General features: G+C 57.9%; 1 protein-coding gene across 4 annotated transcripts in view; it reads left to right on the forward strand.

Moving 5' to 3' along the window:
- Positions 1-2,417: 2,417 nt before the first annotated feature.
- LONRF3 (LON peptidase N-terminal domain and ring finger 3) overlaps positions 2,418-17,032 on the forward strand; it is a 34,665-nt gene continuing 20,050 nt past the window's right edge. The window contains exons 1-4 of one of the 4 annotated variants that reach the window (XM_053201594.1): positions 2,418-3,726; positions 7,539-7,657; positions 11,410-11,532; positions 15,450-15,605. In XM_053201594.1, coding sequence (XP_053057569.1) covers positions 2,625-3,726; positions 7,539-7,657; positions 11,410-11,532; positions 15,450-15,605 — 1,500 coding nt within the window. In that variant the 5' untranslated portion in view covers positions 2,418-2,624. The remainder of the gene's footprint in view (positions 3,727-7,538; positions 7,658-11,409; positions 11,533-15,449; positions 15,606-17,032) is intronic. The other 3 variants (XM_053201595.1, XM_053201596.1, XM_053201597.1) reach the window with 3 other exon arrangements.

The following is a 17,032-nucleotide window of genomic DNA, read 5'->3' on the forward strand; positions in this document are numbered from 1 at the left end:
AAACCGAATCCCCCTTGTGATGGTATTTGGAAGTGGGGCCCTGGAATTAATGCTCTTATAAAAGAGATCCTGGAGGGATCCCTCACCTTCCACCGTTTGAGGACACAGCCAGAATATGGCTGTCTATGAACCAGGAAGGGAGCCCTCGCCAGACACTAAGTCTGCTGGAGCCTTGATCTTGGTCTTGTTCAGCCTCCAGAAGTGTGACAAATAAATTTGTTTCTTATAAGTCACCCGATCTATAGTGTTTTCTTATGGAGACCGGAATGGACTAAGGGCCCATTCAACAGCTGGGGAAATTGAAGGGTGAAAAAGAGCTTCCCTTAGTAGGTTACAGGGAGCCCTAGCTTCTCCTCCACTGCCTGGCATGGCCATCTCCTCCATTCTTGGCCAGTCCCCTGACTTCCAGATCTTCCAAATCTAGCTCAGGCCTGACCCTGACGAACAGGACAGCGGACTAGCCACCCCCGCCCTTTCACTACTACTGCTGACTTCACCCCTTTGTCCAGGTCAACGCGCCCCCCCCCCCCCCAGCATCTGGACTAATCTTGCACTTAAGTAGTTGAGTTGGTATCGTGAAATCCAGTCTTGAGTTAGAACCCACTGAGGGTGAGAGCTCCAAGGAGCCTTGGAGATCAGGAGAAACTAAGAACTCCGTGGAGGACTTGCCTAAAGTCTCATAGCAAGTCATGGCAAAGCCAGGGCTACAAGCCAAGTTTTCCTATGAGCGCCTTATGCCTTACTGGCTACATCCTGAGTTCCTTGGTTTCTTTTCTTGGTCTCTTTCTCCTCTGTCCCAGTGTCCCTTCTCCCCTCTGACCCTCTCCCCAGGCCTGTCTCGCCAGAGGGAAGCTCTAGAAATCGCTGCACAACAAGGGACCCGTTCTTTGGGACCTTAGCGTTGACTCAATGGGGAGATTAACGATCTAAAGAGACACACGCCCCCGACGGAGCCTGTGGTCCCCAGCTCTGAAACATGACTTGATCGCGACCAAGATCATCCCTGGCATTTGTTCAGAACCCAGAGCGACGCCTCCCAGGGTTTAGGTCATTTGCCCAAGGTCACTCAGCTAAGAAGTGGCCACAGCAGGAGCCAACTGCAGGTGTTCAGGCCCTGGGGCGGCGCGCCGCCCCTGCACGGCCCCAGGAGCCCACAGGCCCTGGAGGATAACCTAGCCAGAGGCAAGCCCAGCCCCCGCCTCCCTGCTCGCCGCAGCGGGACCGAGGGGGAAGTGCGTTACTCCCTTAGGGCTCCAAGCCCGTTTATTTGTGCGTGGGGCTCCCGTCCGAAGTGCGAGGGTGGGAGCCCGAGCGGCTCACACCGGCCTTCTGGAGGTGAGCGCGGCGCCCCCCGGGCCGCCTAGCCACGGTGAGCCGAGCCCCGCGGCCTGCGCTTGCCTTCCCGTCCCGCGCAGCGCCCCCACCCCGTGACGCGCGGAGGTCGGAACTCGGCACTCGGGAGCCGCGAACCTCGAGGCAGCTCGGGCCGCCGCGAGTTTCCCCGGAGGAGCGCTCTCCGTTCCTGGCCTGCCGGCCGTTCTCCCACGCCCCCCGAGTACCCACCGACACCGGAGGGCCGAGTCCTCGTGGCCGCGCCCGGCCGGCGGGACCCCCCTACCCACCCCCGGGGCCCGGGGCGTCTCCGGCGCTGAGCGAAGGGAGAGGCGAGGAGCGGGCCACGCAGGGCTCCTCCCTCGGGTCTCGGCCGGCGAGCGCATCTTCCTGGCGGCGCGTCCCTCGGCGCTCAGCGAGAGCCACCCAACTTCTGCGCCCGCCGGGTGCGCTGCTCCGCGTGGCTCCCAGCACAGGGGACCGAGCGGCCTCGGATGTCCACACTCACTTCCTTTGGGGGGGTGGCTCCCCGAGAAGGCGGATAGGGACCCCGAATGCCAGCAGCCGGGACGGGGCTCCCAGGGCTCGCGAGTCGCTGCCGGGACGGAGGTGAGGGGCGTGGGCTTCCCGGGGACGCTTCCAACACGCTTCCCTCCGCAGACCTCAGCCGTAGCCCGTAGGCGCGAGAGCCTGCAGCGTCTCCACAGACCTGGCGGACTGCGCACCTCGGGGTACCTGCTTCTCCACCGAAGGGTTGGGGGAGGGGCCCGCTAGCGCGCGGCGGGCAGAGGGGACCTGTTTGCTGGCGGGTTTGGAGGTGGGATGGGGTAGGGTTTGGAGACGGAGAAGCCTGGGACAAGACTTTGGGTTTTTTTCCCTCCCTCTCTTCCGAAAAGGAACCACACTGCGAGGGGAAAAATAAGGCGGAGTGTAAACACAAACAACCTCAAAAACGAGCCAAGAAAAGCGAAGCCAAAAGAAGCAAGCGCAACACTGTTACAAAACTGTCTGGTTTTGTAACAATTTCCCTGCCGCCGGCCAATGAGCGGCGTGGCGGCGCGTCACGTGGTGCTGTTTTATATAACACTTTGCTGAGACAAGACAGTTATTAGGCGGCGCGCGGCGGCCGGCCGAGAGCTGGTGGAGGCGCGGCAGCGACCGGCGCGCGGTAGCGCGCGGCTGAGGCCACTCCGATCGGCAGAGGCAGCTCCGATTCCCAGCAGCCCTCGCTCTGTGTTCCGAGTCCCCGGCCCCTAGACGCCTCGTCCCCTCACGCCTGCTTCTCTATCCCTATGGATTCACTTCAGACTGGACAGATGCTGAGCTTGCCCGCCGAGCTCGGCAGCGACAACTTAGAACTGGCGGAGCCGGCGGCATCGGTGGCCCGCGGAGACACGGAGCCCCACCCGGAGGCGGCCACAGAAGGCCCCGCACCTTTAGACGCTCCGGAGCCGGGGCCGGAGTCGGGGCCCGAGCCGGGGCTGGAGTCGGGGCCGGAGTCGTGGCCGGAGTCGTGGCCGGAGTCGGGGCCGGAGCCGGAGCCGGAGCCGGAGCCGGGGCCGGGGCCGGAGTCGGGGCCGGAGTCGGGGCCGGAGCCGGGGCCGGAGTCGGGACCGGAGCCGGGGCCGGAGTCGGAGCCGGGGCCCGAGCGGCAGCCGGGGCCGCCTCCTCAGACTTCGACGCCGGAGTGCAAAGTCCTGCTCACGAAGGCTGACGCCCTGGCGTCTGGGGGGCGCCTCCGGGAAGCCCTCGAGGTGTACCGCCAGCTCTCCGAACGGCAGCAGCTGGTGGCCGAGCAGCTGGAGCAGCTGGTGCGGTGCCTGGCGGAGAAAGTCCCGCAAGGCGAGGCTCCGGCGCTGGCGCCCCCGGACGGGAGCGGTGCGGCGAGCCGCGAGGCGGCGGCCGAAGAGGCAGGGGCGCCAACCGCCGCCGAGGCTACCGAAGTGTGGGACGGCTTCAAGTGCCGGAAGTGCCACGGCTTTCTGTCAGACCCCGTGTCCCTGTCGTGCGGCCACACCTTTTGTAAACTCTGCCTGGAACGCGGGCGGGCGGCCGACCGGCGGTGTGCGCTGTGCGGGGTCAAGCTCCCGGCCTTGATGGTGGCCGGCGGCAAGGCGCGCCCGGCCCCCCAGCGGGACGGGCAGCAGGCGGCGGCGACGACGACGACAACGACGACAACGACCACGACGCCGCAGCCGCCACCCGCGGCGCCACCGCCGCCGCAGCCGCCGCCGCCGCCGCCGCTGCGGGTCAACGTGGTGCTCAGTGGCCTCCTGGGCAAGTTGTTCCCAGGCCCGGCGCGGGCGTCGCAGCTCCGGCACGAGGGCAACCAGCTGTACCGCGAGCACCAGGTGGAGGCGGCGCTGCTCAAGTACAACGAGGCGGTTCGGCTAGGTGAGCCCCCCGCGGGACCGGGCGGCGGGGAGGCGGGGCGGGGGTTGCTCGGCGGACCCGAGGGGAGGGGGCGCGGGAGGGGGCGCCGGGGGGCGGGGCCGAGGAGGGCGCGATGGGGGGCGGGCCGCGCCGGGGGGCCCCCCCGGGCCGGGGTGGGGGAGGGGGCGTCTGGAGTCCGGTCTCTGACTCTGTCTCGGGCGCTACCGAGGCATCGTTGTTTTTCTCTGTGTCCCTGCCCGTGTCTCTGTCGCTCTTTGTCTTTCTCCGTGGCGCCTCGTAGCTTTCATTCCTGCTCCTGCCAGTCGGCTTTCGCTCGGTGTCCCTGTTTCTGGGTCTCCCTCGCTGGTCCCCTCGCGGTTTTGGCCCTCTGTCACGTGCGCGGGGCCGCCGCGGCCGCCCGGCCGCGCTCTCCCTCCGCACGCCGGGGTCCCTCGGACACCGGCCCGCCCCTCGCCTGCCGGCGGAGGAACTTCGCACCCTCCTCGCGCTCCCGCCGGGGCCGCGACGTTCGCTCGGCGCCCGCGGCCGCCCCGCTCCCCGCCCGGCCCCGGGGCGGCCGCCGCGGCGGGAGTTGGCCCTTCCGGGGCCGCGGCTCCCGGTGGGGTGGGTCCGGCGTGGAATTAGGTCAGGAGAGCACTGGTTGCATAAGGGCCGCGAGCGGCCCGGGCCGGGCGGCCCCTCCTCCGCGCGGGCGGGCGGGATTGTGTAACGGCTGAGGTAACCGAAGTGGGCCACGCTCGCCTCGGAAACCATCCCGCGAGCGCGTGCGGCGGGGAGGGGAGCGCTCGCGCCCCGCTGCCCTGTGACTCATTGTCACCGCTTCCTATCACAGGATCCTCGGCCGAAATAGATGCCCCCCCGCCCCGCCCGCAGCCCGCGCGCCCTCGCCGCGAACCCCTATCCCGTCGGCCCGGCGGGAGACCCGGCCGTCAACTGCGCGGGGATCCCCGGGACCGCGCGCCCGCTACGGAGGGGGCACGCCTCGGACCCGCTGCCGCGCGGCCCGAGGAGCCGCGGCTGCGCTTAGCGGCTTCAAGGGCAACGTGGGAAGCCTCACAGCCGGGCGCCAGAGCTCCCACGCGTAGCGGCTCCCCTCCTCCCGCCCCGCCGCTCGCCCCGGTCCCCTCCGTGTCCGGACCCAGGAAGTGGCCGCAGAGCCGCGGGCCGTGTAGTGCCCAGCTCGGGCCATCCGCCAGGAGCTCGGCCTGCGGGGCGCGGTGTCTGGCGAAGCGTGCCGGGGAGGAGGCGGCAGGGCCGGGCAGGCAGGGCTCTGGGATCCGGGGGTGCCCTGAGCCCGACTCCCGACGGGCGGAGGAGAGGGGTGGGCTCGAGTCTCCACGTGTTGAATCTCCACCCGAGATTGCAACAGGTAATGGGGTGGGGGGAGGAGGAGGAGGAACGAGGGCTGGCTGGGCCAGGCTGGCACCCGAGGGAGAGAGGGACCCCCACCCCCACCCCCATGCATATCCTGTGGCCAAGGAAAGCGCACTTTGAGTCTCCTCCGGGCTGGCGAGTGCTGCAGAACAAAAGGGAAGCCTCGACTGCAAACTCTGTAACGTCTTGAGAGCAAGTAAAGAGCACTCAGGCAAGCCCTCTGCACGGCCCCTGTGCGCGGGTGGACCCCCAGGGGAAGGACCCCCACAGAACCCGTCCCAGCAGCTGTAGCTGGAGCTCAGTCCCTGGGTCCAAGCAGAAGGTCCCTTAAACCCAGATCTCCAAGGGAGGTTTCATTCCTTTTATTTTAACGTTTATTTATTTACTTATTTATTTATTTTGAGAGAGAGACAGAGAGAGGGAATCCTAAGCAGGCCCTGTGCAGAGTCCAGACTCAGGGCTCGATCCCATGAACCGTGAGTCCTGACCTGAGCAGAAATCCAGAGTCAGATGCTTAACCGACTGAGCCACCCAGGTGCCCCTCAAATTTTTATTTAAATTCCAGTTAGTTGGGGCTCCTGGGTGGCTGAGTCGGTTAAGCATCCAACTCTTGATTTTCGCTCAGGTCAGGATCTCACAGTTTCATGGGTTCAAGCCCCACTTTGGGCTCTGTGCACTGACCACCGGGAGCCTGCTTGGAATTCTCACTCTCCTCTCTCTCTGCCCCTTCCCTGCTTGTGCTTTCTGTGTCTCTCTCAAAATAAATAAACTTTTCAAAAACTAAATTCCAGTTAGTTACAGCACATACAGTACAATATTGGTTTCAGGAGTAGAATTCAGTGATTCATCACTTACATACTACAGCCTTACCCTATTAAGGGGCCTCCCCAGCAGGCAAGTATCCATGTGCTGAGAGGTGGCCAGTGTCTCGTTTTTCTAAGTACCGCACACCCTTCAGAAAAAGAAAACATGCCCCCCACCCTAGCTTCAAAGCTTCAGCGTCTGACCAACTAGCCGTATGACTTCGAGCAGATGCCTTCCCCTCCCTGGGCTTGATTTTCCTCTTCTGAAGAATGGGTTGGTTGAGCCAGGTGATCTCTAAAGGCCTGTCCAGCCCTGGCGTTTAGTGATTCAAAGTGTTAGTGAGAGAGGGGCGCCTGAGTGGCTCAGTCGGTTAAGCATCTGACTCTGGATTTCTGCTCAGGTCAGGACTCACGGTTCATGGGATCGAGCCCTGAGTCTGGACTCTGTACAGGGCCTGCTTAGGATTCCCTCTCTCTGTCCCTCTGTCTCTCAAAATAAATAAATAAACGTTAAAATAAAAGGAATGAAACCTCCCTTGGAGATCTGGGTTTAAGGGACCTCCTGCTTGGACCCAGGGACTGAGCTCCAGCTGCAGCTGCCAGATCCGGCTCTGTGGGGGTCCTCCCCCCCCCCCGGGGGGTCCATCACCACCCCCGGGGGGGCTGTGTCTCAGTCGGTTAAGCATGATCTCATGGGTCCTGAGATCGAGCCCCATGTTGGGCTCTGCACTGACAGCACAGAGCCTGCTTGGGATTCTCTCTCTCCCTCTGTCTCTCTCTCTGCTCCTTCCCCGCTAGTGTTCTCTCTCAAAATAAATAAATAAACGTTAAAAAAAAAAAAAAGTTCAAAGTGTGAGTGAGGACCAAGCTTGCTTTATTCCCAGCAGCCTTGTTTACGTTCACGCACATGTGGCCATCTGTAAAGAAAGGATGGAACCTCGCAAGTGCATTCAGAGAAACTTCGTATGTGTGGGACTTTGTAGACAGAGATGTTGCTAATGTCACTAGAAGACTAACCTGGACTTGCCTTTCTGGTGGGTAGGATGGGAGTCACATCTGGCCACCTCCCCTTCTCCCTGCCCTGGCCTGTTTCTTCGTGGGGATCCTCACTCCGAAGCCAGGCTTCCAGTTAGCCGTACATAGCCACGAAGGAGGGCGGCTAAGGTTTCCTCTATGTCAGAGCCACTAATGCACCCACAGGCCCTCTAAGGAACCACCTAAGAGAGGAGCAAACGTGACTTCCTCCTAGTTGGGGAAGCTGAGACCCAGAGCAGCTAGGGGGGTGTGGCAGGCAGGGCAACATTCGGGCTGGACATCGGGATCCCCAGTAGAAAAATCCTAGGGGCGCCTGGCTGGCTCGGTCGGTCGAGTGTCTTGATTTCGACTCAAGTCATGATCTCACGGTTCATGGGATCGAGCCCTGCGTCTCTTGGGATTCTCTCTCCCCCCCCCCCCCCCCCCGCCGCCTCTCTGCCCTTCCCCCACTCACACTCTCTCAGAATAAATACATTAACTTTTAACAAACTTCCCAGATAACTTGCCGTTTGCTAAGATCCATCCTCATACAGGACTTATTATGTGTTTGTGCTGGGACCATTAATGAGAGCTTTTCCCCCCCCCCCCTCATTTTGGCAGCTCCAAACGACCACTTGCTTTATAGCAACCGGTCTCAAATTTATTTCACCTTGGAGTCTCACGAGGACGCACTGCATGATGCAGAAATAGCATGTAAGCTCCGCCCAATGGGTTTTAAGGTGAGTGGGATGGGAGGGCTGGGAATGGGTTGTACTATAGACAGGAAATGGCAGGAAGAGCTGCCTCCCTGGGAGTTTGGGTCACTAGAGCTCAAGCAGAGCAGGGAAGAGGCTTTGCAAAGGAGCTGGGGGTCCCTTGACAAAGGGTGACTCAAGAGTCTGCAAGGGAACCGGATTCTTCCCCAGCTTACTTACTCACCTGATGGCCTGCCAAGCAGCCTGGGCTTTGTTCAGAACTTGTCCAGAACTCTTCAGAGCATGGACTTAGCGGTCAGACCACCTGAGTTTCTGTTATGTCCCAGTTCTGCTACTTTTACCAGCCGTGTGGCCTGGGCAAGCTACTTAACCTCTCTGGGCCTTCCCTCCTGTCTGTGCAATAGGGGGATACTCAAAACACCCACTTCAAAGGGTTAATCGCGAGGATTACACGAGCTTATACATGTAGGGTGCTTAGAACGATGCCTGGCCCATAGCATTATGTGTCCAATCATCATTTTCCAGGGACAGTAGAGAGGAGCATGAGCAAAGTATGGCTGGCTGGTTGTGTCATTTCCAGTCCTTAATATAATCGCCTGCTGGTGGCCCTAAACGTCTGGGTCACATTGGATGGGTAGGGGGAAAGCCGGGTTAGGCATCTCTCAGGATTCTAGGATGCGAAGCATCACTTTCTGCGTCTCGGGCCTCAGGACCGGTCCTTAGCCACACGTCAGTATTTTGTTTGGGAGACTAGGTTCGGGCCTGAGCTCTACTGCTTGCAAGCCAAGTGACTGTGGGGAAGTCGCTTCACTCTCTGGCCCCCAAGTGTCCTTGGTGGCAAAGCGCAGCTATTACTAGTCACCCTGATCGCCTCCTGGGGATGTGGTGAGGGTCACGGGTGAGCGCGGCCAAGGGGCCATGCTGGGAGCGCTACCACTTGCCCGGCCTTGGTGCAGTGCTGTCTCGACGCGAGCCCCGGGATGCCTTCTTCCGAACCCCAACTTAGCCGGGTCCTGATCTGTGATCCCTTATCTGAATCCCGTGGGGCCAGAAGCGTTCAGAGTCCAGAATGTTTCTGATTGCAGAAAGACCATATACTACGTGGCACCCTCGGCGAGCTCTGGACAGCGCTCCTCAATCACACACGCTAATATTTCTGCAGTACGTTAGGTGAGAATTCGTGAGAATTCACACTAAGCGACTGTAACGCAGTCCATATCACTGTAGCCTGGGTTTTGCCACACCTGATGACTTTTGACGGCAGGAAAACTGTGGCTTATCAGACTGTTTCTGGAACTAGGACGCTCAGATCAGGCGTTTGGGGACGTGCACACAGAGCCATTAGGGTCCAAGTGAATCCCGTATGTTCTTTGATGAGAAGGTTTTCATGGGGGGGGAGGGGGGAGTGGAGTAGCATATTCTGTTTCCCAAGGAACAGATTTTAAAAGTCACCAGTGTCTTGACCCAAAGGAGCCTTGGTGAGAGCATTTCACACTTCACAGCGGGGGCAGGTCAGCAAGCTGCCTGGGGCTAAGAGGAGTCCTCTTGCAGCTTCTTCCACCCCCACCCTCAACCTAGGGCCTCAGGGTGGGAGCCTCGATAGTGGGTAGTGCGGTGGGAAGCAGGGCTGAGAAGCGGTGGACCGTTTCAGATGAACTGGGAAAAGTGACTTCCTCAGTGAAATCAGAGTTGACGGAAGTAGTAAACGGGAGTTTCGTTTCCCCCCAACTGCTGGGGTAAGCAGAGCGCCAAAGCCAGAGAACGAACTGTCTTGGGGGCTGAGAGAAGATTTGAGTGGATGCATACCATTCAAAACCAGCTCATACCCCGATTTGCATATTTCCCACCCTTTCTTTCTTTCCTTCTTTCTTCCTCTCTTTTTTTTTTTTTTTTTTTTTTTGAAGTTTGTTTCTTCCGAGAGAGAGCGCGAGCAAGCAGGGGAGGGGCGGAAAGAGAGGGAGAGAGAATATTCCAAGCTGGCTCTGCACTGGTAGCTCAGAACCCGGTGCCGGTCTCGAACTCACAAACTGGGAGGTTGTGACCCGAGCCGAAACCGAGAGTCAGATGCTTAACCAGCTGAACCACCCGGGTGCCCCATTCCCGCCATTTCTCTGTGCGGTGCCCCTAGGGCAGGGGCATCTCCTGCAGCCCTCTAACAGCCCACCCAGCCAGGCGCAGTGGTACTCAGCATACCCTGCTTGTGGAACGCTCTCGGTGGGCCGGGCTGGCTGCCCCGAACAGGTGGCGTGTCTGGGTTGCTATTGGGTATGATTGGAAGGGTCCCAGAGGCCTCTCCAGTCCCCCAACACTTATCGCCTCTAGCCGCCCTGAAATGTCAGGCAAGCCTTTCTCCAGGGGGCCCCTGGTAAGCACTGCTGGGAGGAGCAGTGAGGGAAGCCATCGACACCCAAGTATCAGCCGAAATTAGGCCCCAGGAGTGGGGCGGGGGACACGGGGGGAGGTCCCCGAGAGGATTGGAGCAGGGGCCACTGCTCAAGAAGGCAGATCCCTGCCGGCGCCTGGAGCCAGGCTGGAGCCAGAGGGCACCTCACCAGGGCCTGTAGAGGCATGTTAGGGGAAGCTGGGAGTGCCCAGCAGCTGCAACCTGGATCATCTCCTTCTCTAAGTTAGACTCAGGGTCAGCCGTGGAGGCAAGGGAGTGGGGAGCAGGCCCCCGAGGGGCACCCTAGATGACTCAGGAGCAATGCCCTCCCAGCCAAGTTGCAAGGGCCACCTGTCCCAAGGCACAGAGAGAGTATAGCCCTCTTCCCACCTCTTTTCTTGTTCCTGCCTCTTCCCCCAGAATGCGCATCTGCTACCTCTAGAGTTTCTTTGCCAGGGCAGTTGGGCGGGGACCCCGAGGAGCCCTAAAACTTTTTATACTTTTTAAAGATGTGGTGAGGGAACAGAAGTGAGCTGAGCCTACAGGACGGAAAGCATTTGCTTGGTCCCTGGTTGGCCCTCTGAAGGGAAATCTGCTTTACGGGGAAGAGCGTTCTGGGCGTCGTGACCACAGTCCTAGTTTCAGCTTTGCCACTAACTACCTTGACGTCTTGGAGAGGCCATGTCCCTTCCCTTGGGCCTCTTCTGAAGAATGATCAGCAAGCATGGGTGGTCACTCAGCAGCCAGTAATGTGAACTAGATCTCTGCTTGATGGGCTAGTGAATAGAAAGGCATATTGGAACGGGTCTTACAAGCTGGCTAGTAGGTGCTTCAAAGATGAGGGTTCTTGCTACATTTGGTGATCCCTCCAATACAACAGTGGGGCAGCGGGAAGGTCATATGGCACAGGGATTAGGAGATTGGACTTTGGTATCAGTCGGACCCAGACTTAAACCCTGATTCCACAGTTTGCCTTCTGTGTTACTTTGGGCACGTCACTTTTCTGGGTCTCAGTTTTATTTTCTGTAAAATGGGCTTCAGACCATTTGTCTACATGTATAGGACTGTAGATAAGACAGTTCTTTTTTTTTTTTAAGTTTTTATTTACTTACTTTGAGAGAGAGAGAATAAGCAGCAGAGAGGCAGAGAGAGAGGGGGGGACAGAGGATCCGAAGCAGGCTCTGCCCGATGTGGGCCTCCAACCCAGGAACCATGAGATCATGACCTGAGCCGAAGTCAGATGCTTAACCGACTGAGCCACCCAGGAGCCCTGACAAGAGATAGTCCTTCTAAGCCCCTTCACACAGTAGCGAATACTCACGAAACATTTAGCCAGTGACAAGAAGTCGATAGATAAATAAGAACAGGATTGAATGCCAATGTTTTCTTCCAGGCACACTTCAGAAAAGCACAGGCCTTGGCCACCTTAGGCAAGGTGGAGGAAGCACTAAGGGAGTTTCTATATTGTGTGTCCCTCGATGGAAAGAACAAAAGAGCAAGATCTGAAGCCCAAAGGGTGAGTTGAGATGGTATCAGATCCAGCTGCCCAGCGGGCTCCCACTTGTCTGTCTTGTCCAGGGAGGGACTGAGGGAACTACCCTCCCTGGCATTTAGGGCCCTGAGTGGGTGGCTCCCTTGGTTAAGGGGGCAGGAAGGAGACACAAGTGCCAATTGATTGCTCAGAAACACACCGTCCTCTTGGCGTGTGCAATCAGTTTGAGCAGTTCCTGCATTTTTGTGGGAGGCTCTGAGGCATGTTCTTGCTTCTTAAACTCAGGGTCTGAGCTGTGAGTGGGAAAACCACACCAAACCAAATCAAGCCAGATAAGTTAACAGGGGGATGGAAGATTCTGGAGATTCTGGCTGTTGACCAGAGGTCAGGGGTGTGGGGCTGCCTGCGGTTGTAGAACTTTGCTTTGGCTGAGTCACGGCCTCACTGGACACACAGGACAGCCAGCTCCTCACCAGGAATGTTGGTCACCATCTCCCCTGCTATATGCAGAACTCTAGCCTTCAGCCTTTGCTAGAAATAGAACACACACACTGTCTCACAGATGTAAGTCAGGGACCATTACGGTATAATGCAAGCAGCCATTCCGACGCTTGAGTGCCAGGAGAATGTGGCTGGTGTGTGTGTGTGTGTGTGTGTGTGTGTGTGTGTGTGTGTGTGTGTGTTTAATTCATGAGATGTTTGCACTGGTGAAGGGCTCAAGGGTCCTCAGTTCATGGACGTCAGTGCTTACTGTTCTGCAGTGTGCTTTCAGACTGTGTGGCCAACTGGCCTAGAAGTTGGATGCTGACAGACAGTGGTCGCCTCTGCCCTCCTTGTGCCCCTCCCCCTGTTCACCACCTGTCTCCAGTGCCCCCGCCCCGGTGAGGTTTGGCAGAGCCGTGGACGAAGAAAGGGAACAAGGGACTGGACTGGCTTCTGAAGGCTCGGGAAAGGAATCTTTAGCAAAATCAGTGAACTAGGGGAGCCGAGCTCTGGAGGTTCTGCCCCACACAGATTTCTTCCTGGAAAGTTGCCATGGCCTGGTTTGGGAAAGTGGGCAGGGTGTTCTTGAGCAGAGCACTGGTGGCAGAGAATGTGCTCCAAGCTGTGGACCCTTTCCCGAATCTTAAGGGCAGTCCATGGCGTGACTAATAACAATAACAGCTAACGTTTATCGAGCAATTCCCAGTGCACCAGGCACTGTGCTGGGGCTTTCTGTGGGAGATATGATTTCATCTCCACAGCATCCCTTTGAGGGTAGGTGATGTTATTTAATCCCAAGTTACAGATGGGACAGGTGAGGAAGCCAAGGCCGGGAGTCTTTTTCCCGAGGCCACGCAGCTCGTGATTGGTGAAAGGGCAGGCAAACCCAGCTCCGTCTGCTTCCAGAGTCTGCCTTCCTGGCGGCCCACCGTTCTTCTGTCCCAGGAAGACGTGCCAGGCCTCTCGGCGCTCACTGGTGGGGTGGAGGGGAGAGGAGCAACAGGGCTGTCCCGTTCTGGGGGCGGGGGGATCGACAAAGGTTGGTTAGAAGAATCTCGCTCTGGCACAGCACCTCTCTGGAGACCCGAAGACGCAGAAGCCACAGCCTCGGTCCTTAAGGACCTCGCGATCCTGCATGTGTCCTACAAGGGAGCCTAGGCCCATGATGAGTGTCCCGGAGTTCTGAAGCTGGGGCGAGAACTTAGAGGCGGATTTCCACGGGCTGTGATGAGGGCACGGCAGCCGTGTACGAACACTGAGGGCCCTCAGCAGTTCTGATTTACTGGATTGTTCCAGTTTCAGGGCTACAGGTTTGACGAAGACGGTCCAGGTTCACTTGGCAGTAATTAGTGACCTTAGACACTCACAGGCCTAGGTTTCTTTTTAGTGTTTGCTTTTACTGCAGATGCCTTTTGCCCCTTCTTGACCCATTTGGGCCTTTCCAAGGCTGACCCTGAGGTGGAATTGACTTTCATTCACGTGGAATGATCATTCTCCCTGAGCGTTGACCCCCACTTTTGTTTTCCAAAGCCGCTGGGAAGGTCTAGAATGAGATCTTAGGTAGTAAAGGTAAGAAGCGAAGTGCAGTCGCTGTTTCTCCCTTGTTTCCTTCGATTTCTCTCCTCTGCCTCCTTGCCCCCCTGCCCCCTCCATGCTCTGCCCTCTAATCCTAGTACCTTCGGATGCTGTGTGGCTGCCACCGGAGAGCACCATTGCTCTTTTTTTTTTTTTTTTTAAGTTTTTGTTTTAATTCCAGTTAGTTAACACATAGTGTTATGTTAGTTTCAGGTGTACGATATAGTGATTCAACGGTTGCATACGTCACCTGATGCTCAGCACGACAAGCAAGTATGCAAGTATCGTGCTCTTTGGGGGAGGATTCCAGGGAAGCTGCTTCAGAAGCGGGTTGGTCCTGTTGGGCCACTCAGGAGGGTTTCTGAAGGCCAGCTTTGGCTCCTGGGGAGGAGGGGCCTCTGAAAGCTGGCATTTTTGGCCCTGGGCACTGTGAGTACCTCCCCGCCTCCCTCCTTTACCAACTGAGACGTGGGAAGTGGGTTTCCCCACAAGCAGCTGGAACCCTCGGCCTCTCCCTGGGCCCTGGGATGGATAAGCGTCTTAATTCCATTCCATCCGGTGTGATGAGTACGTATTGGACATCTGTGACGTGCCTCCAAAAGCTGGCCATCTGGTCAGAAAGACGTAGGTGCGCGGCACAATCTGAGGCTGACGCGAGACCGTGTAGTCAGTACCAGGTGCTCGATCGTGGTGCAGCGGAGAGCACAAAAGGACAAGTGAGGTCCCGGAGGCTGGAGTGGTGGCACTGGAGCCAGCCTCAGAGGCTGAGCAGGGTTCGGCTGTGTGGAGAGTGCTGACATCCGAAGGGACATGGCGAAGGCCCTGCTGGGGGCCAGCAAGGGAACAGATCAACCTGGACAGGGTTTGCTCAGAATTTCGGTCCGACTCCCTTGATCGGTAAACACCCTGTTCTCCTGAGCAAGGGCACGGAGCAGCCCTTAAGTGGGTCTCCGAGCAGTACAGCGGCTGCCCAGTGGCAGGCACTTCAACGTGTTTTGGAAGCCAGGCGACCCGCTTTCTTGTGTTCCGTGTTACGTACGGTAGAGACACGTGTCCACCCGTAACCCGTGCTGGCGCAGGGGAGGATTGAAGCGAGAATGCGGGCAGTCCGCATGAGAACACACATCCTTGCCTCCCAGTCCCTTCTGGGGGTTCTGGGTCTTGTACCTGCCACGTCCCCCCGCCCCGCACCGTATCCATCTGCAAGGGAAACCAGCCGAGGGCTGGAGCCTGCCTGCCTCCAGTGTTTGAAGTTACCTGACAGTCTCCCCACAGCGGAGGCCGGAATGGGGGAGGAGAGGCTGGGTTCTGCTTTTCCCACCACTTTGCTGTGGAAGGGATTGGAAATCCAAGGAGGACGGTCCGGGGAGGAGGGCGCGAAACGGGCCGGCAGGGGAAAGACCTATCCAGGAGCCTGGAGGACGTTTGTAGACTTCTGCCTATGGTGGTGCTACGGAGCTGACTGCAGGCCCAGTGATGTTTCTCGCCTGCCTTCACCTCTCTGTCTCTTTCCTCCTAGATAGGTTTTGAATTCCCACCGTAGATATTTCTATGGAACGCTAGCATGGGAGTGACGGTTCTTAACTGGCCGGGGCGACAAAGGCAGCCGTGGTGCCTTTTTGAAGTCCAGATGCCTGGGCTGCACTTGAGACCTGGGGCAGCCAGGCGTGGGAACTCGGAGCCTGGAGAGTTCTTACGCTCCCTGGTTCTGACGCACGCCGAAGGGAGGCCCCTTGCCCGGGCGTGTTGGGGTCTCCGGTCCCACGCCGCTTCCCTGGAGTGTCCCCCCACAAGCTGTGCCCCCTGCCCCTCCCACCCCTCCCCCTCTCACCCGAGCACCTGTAGAAAACTTAAGTAGTGAAGTCTTCTGTTTTATGTCACAGCTTCTCCTTAGTTTCTTTTCACCATCAGTCCCGGGGGAGTCTCAGGAACATTTTCCCGATATCCTGAAGTTGTTGGCACCTCACCCTAGATTAAAGGAACACGTAGAGTCAATGGCTACTGAAGGCACCAGTCATAATCTACCAAAGTTACCACAGGTAAAACTCAACTCGCCCAGCTCGCTCGTGATGCTTCGTTTGGCTGTTGTGTGGGCAGACATGGGAGTGAGCCCTGCCTCTCCTTCGGTTCCTGAGAAAGAAGAAAAGGAGTCGCTGGTGGCCATGTTCTTTGCTAGGAGGTTATATTTCTTGCAGATAAAACTGGATTTCAGGCACGGTCCCCGGGTTGTTTTTTGTTTTTTTGTTTTTTGCTTTTTGTTTTTTAACCTTATTACAGTCGTTTTTCAGTTTTTGGTCAGATCCAGCTGAGGGAGAGATTTGACCGAAGTAGAAAGGGTAGAAAGGAATCGGCCAGCTTCCCCTGGAACCATTCATTCAATCCGGGTGGCTTTATCAGCTTGGGGGCGGAGCCTGGAAAGAGGCCTGACAACCCCTCCTTTCCTGCTTTTTTTTGTTATTTGTTCAAGCTGCTGGTCTTTGAGCACCAGCTGAGTTCCTTGTGCAAAGACAACTCCATTTGATCCCCAAGCGGAGGTAGTTCTATATTCCCTCGCAGTGTCTTACACATGTGTAGACTTCCAGTATGTATTTGTAGCCAGGAAGAGGGAAGCAATTTGGGAAGCGTTAAGTCCCTGGGAGAAAGATGGGTATTTGCGCCTGTCTTTGAAAACGAGGGAACAGAACGAGAGAGAGATGGGCTCCAGGCCCTCGCTTTCCCAGCAGAGGGCAAGTGGGCGGAAGCCGGGGCTCAGGGGTCCAGACTTGAAGGCAAAGTTTAGCACTGAGCACTGAGGCACCTTGAGGCAACCGTCTCCCCTCCATCCAGGTGGTGTGTTCTTCCCCTGTATGGAAGCCCTGTGATCTCCATGGCAGGCAGGGGCCTTCCATTTTCCCTGCTTCTGTCTCCACCCTGGAGAAGGAACAAAATGCAGGTGGGCCTGACTTTAAGAAAAAAGAGGGGGAGCAGGACTGAGTACCTCCTGGAAGCAGAGAACCCCAAGTGCATTTCAGTCACGTTTGAGATCACTGTTACATGATTGAGAACACTAATCGGGAGCCGGAGTGTCTGGAGTGGCTTCCCATTGCAGCTGGAACAGAAAGGAAGGAAAATCACACCCCTGGCTTTTCCAGGGTGAGCCAGCTGGGAGCGGGGATCCGGCTTCCACACAAGCTTTGCTTTGCAAAGCAGTGTCTTCCCATGTGGATGCCTGGGGCTCGAACCCCTGAACCCCCCCAGGTTAGAGACTGAGAAAACCCATATCAAGCTCACTGACCTCTCCCGACCAGACGCCCCCCATTTCCCCACCTATCTACCGATTTCGGGGGGGGGGGTGGCTCGGGGGTTGGAGGGGAAAAAAACCCACATGAGCATTTGGACTCCTGGACTGTGGATTTAGAGTAGGGTTCAGGGTTCTCCGGGTGAATCTGCACAAACACCCCCTGGTGTTTGGATTTACTTCTAGATC

This window comes from Acinonyx jubatus, chromosome X, assembly GCF_027475565.1.
Source record: "Acinonyx jubatus isolate Ajub_Pintada_27869175 chromosome X, VMU_Ajub_asm_v1.0, whole genome shotgun sequence".
In the NCBI taxonomy this organism is placed as follows: domain Eukaryota; kingdom Metazoa; phylum Chordata; class Mammalia; order Carnivora; family Felidae; genus Acinonyx; species Acinonyx jubatus.